The 2218-nt window shown below is 51.9% G+C and overlaps 1 protein-coding gene across 1 annotated transcript; it reads left to right on the top strand.

Annotated features, from left to right (window-relative positions):
- The first annotated feature begins 1349 nt into the window (after positions 1 to 1349).
- LOC136454102 (uncharacterized) lies at positions 1350 to 1814 on the top strand. Its single transcript, XM_066454650.1, has one exon. The coding sequence runs from the start codon at positions 1350 to 1352 to the stop codon at positions 1812 to 1814; it is 465 nt and encodes a 154-aa protein (XP_066310747.1).
- Positions 1815 to 2218: the final 404 nt, after the last annotated feature.

Below are 2218 nucleotides of genomic sequence, written 5' to 3'. Positions count from 1 at the left end.
GTGGAGACTCACTCTCCATAGCTGCGGAGCTGCCTCGGCAATGGCAAGTTTAGGTAACTACCATTCAATTTACTCCTACATTGAGACTGGCCAGTTTTGAGTTAATTCCTCATATGCCACTGAAAAAAATAGGACCTCACATTTAGTCAAAATATCATGATCAAAACATGGAATTTTCCACCTAAAAGAAAATAAATAATTCAAACACTGTGAGCGAGAATAAATATAGTCTCAGCGCAACAAAAATGAAAAAAAAAAACTGATATATAATTATTACGATGGTGTGTGCACATTAGCAGCAACATATCATTATGATAGTGGTAGTGAAGAAAAAATCTTTATACGCCATTGAAACTTGTACTGCTAATCCCTTACGTGCCATCGGAAGTTTAGCAATCCCTTCACTACCACTATTTTTAGTTTTTCTCTCCTCTCTGTGCCACTCGGTTACTCTCACCGCTAGTCTACCATTTGTTAGCCTAAGCAGTGCCCACATGGCCACACGAGCTAAATTAAAGGATCAATATAATCAGAAGCTAGCCATTTGGTTTTTACTAGGGGCTTGTTTGGATGCCAAAATTTTTGGCAAAGTACTACTGTAGCATTTTCGTTGTTATTTGACAAATAGTATTCAATCATAGTCTAATTAGACTTAAAAGATTCGTCTCGTGGATTTCGTCTAAACTGTGTAATTAGTTTTATTTTTTATTTATATTTAATACTTCATGCATGCGTCTAAAGATTCGATGTGACGGAGAATCTTGAAAAATTTTGCAAAATGGTGTGGAACTAAACTGGCCCTAGCTAGAGGAAAGCAGCATCCACGCCTATAAAATATTACTGCCTCCACCAAACAATAGATGCAGCAGAACGCCATGCTGTGATCGATCTGCTAATTCAGAAGCTAGACAAAGGATGGTTCGTCCCCGATCGATTGATCAGCTGCATGGATAGGCAGCGGTAAAGCTATCGCAACTTTGCCAGTGCTGGTGTTACACAATATGTAGTCTAGTGTGCAGGACGCAGCGATGGACTCCCGTGTCTTGTGGGTATCCCATGTCTTGGCTTCCACTACTACACGAAACTTTACCGAGGCGGGCAAATCGTCCGCCTCGACAGAAAGGTCACCGTTAATTAATGTTGACCGAGGCGGCCCTAATGCCCGTCTCAGTAAATCAATCAGGAAAAACAAAAAGAAAGAAAAACCTGGATAAGCCCGCCAAGCCCATCCACGGCCGCCGAATCCGCACGTGCGTGCCACCGCTCGTCGGGGCCGCCCTCCACTGGATCCGCTGCGTCGCCGCCACCGGATCTGCTAGTCGGGCCACCCTCCACCTAATTCGCTTGTCATGGCCGCCGGGAGAGGCCTCCCCGAGAGCCGCCGCCGCTGGGGAGGCCTCCCCGCGCGCCGCCGCTGCCTAGATCCGGCTCCCCGTGCGCTGCCGCCACCGGATCTGGCCCACGTCGCGCCGCCAGAGGGAGGAGAGAGGTCGCCGGGCGCGAGACACCCGCCACCACCGAGCTCGCCGGCGCCGAAGAGAGCTCGCCTGTCACAGGAGAGATCCACGCCGTTGTCGGAGAGAGATCGCCCACCGAGCTTGCGCCACCACAGCAAGAGATCCACACTGGGAGGGGAGGGGAGGATCCACCGCCGCGACTGTCGGGCTCGCCGGATCTCCGCCGGGAGGGTGCGCCGCCAGGATGGAAGGGGAGGATGTGCCGCCGAGAGGGGAGGGGAGGATGCGCCGCCGGGAGAGGAGGGGAGGGGAGGGGGCACCGTCGGGAGGAGAGGGGAGAGGGCGCCGCCAGGATAGGGAGGGGAGGGCAGGGGGAAGGAGGGGGGAGAAGGGCGCCGAGAGGGGAGGGGAGGAGGGCGCTAAGTGAGGCGTCGGGAGGGGAGGGGAGAAGGGCATCGGGCTGGGGAGTGAGGGAGAGACGACTGAGTGGGGGAGAGGTGAGTGAAACCCTAGCTCCCCTGTTGTATATATATAAACCGAGGCGGGCCTTATAAGGGGCCCGCCTCTAAAAATGGGGGGTATTTTTGGATGCATCTCCGTTAATATATTTTAGGAGGCGGTTATTTTTTAACCACCTCGGTAAATCGATTTTGCGAGGCGGTTGACTGTGACCGCCTCGGTTAATAAAAATGACCGTCTCGGTTAATCCTGAGGTGGTTGACTGTGACCGCCTCGGTTAATAAAAAATGACCGCCTCGGTT

This window comes from Miscanthus floridulus, chromosome 1 (assembly GCF_019320115.1).
Source record: "Miscanthus floridulus cultivar M001 chromosome 1, ASM1932011v1, whole genome shotgun sequence".
In the NCBI taxonomy this organism is placed as follows: domain Eukaryota; kingdom Viridiplantae; phylum Streptophyta; class Magnoliopsida; order Poales; family Poaceae; genus Miscanthus; species Miscanthus floridulus.
This window is presented reverse-complemented; position numbering and strand designations above follow the sequence as displayed.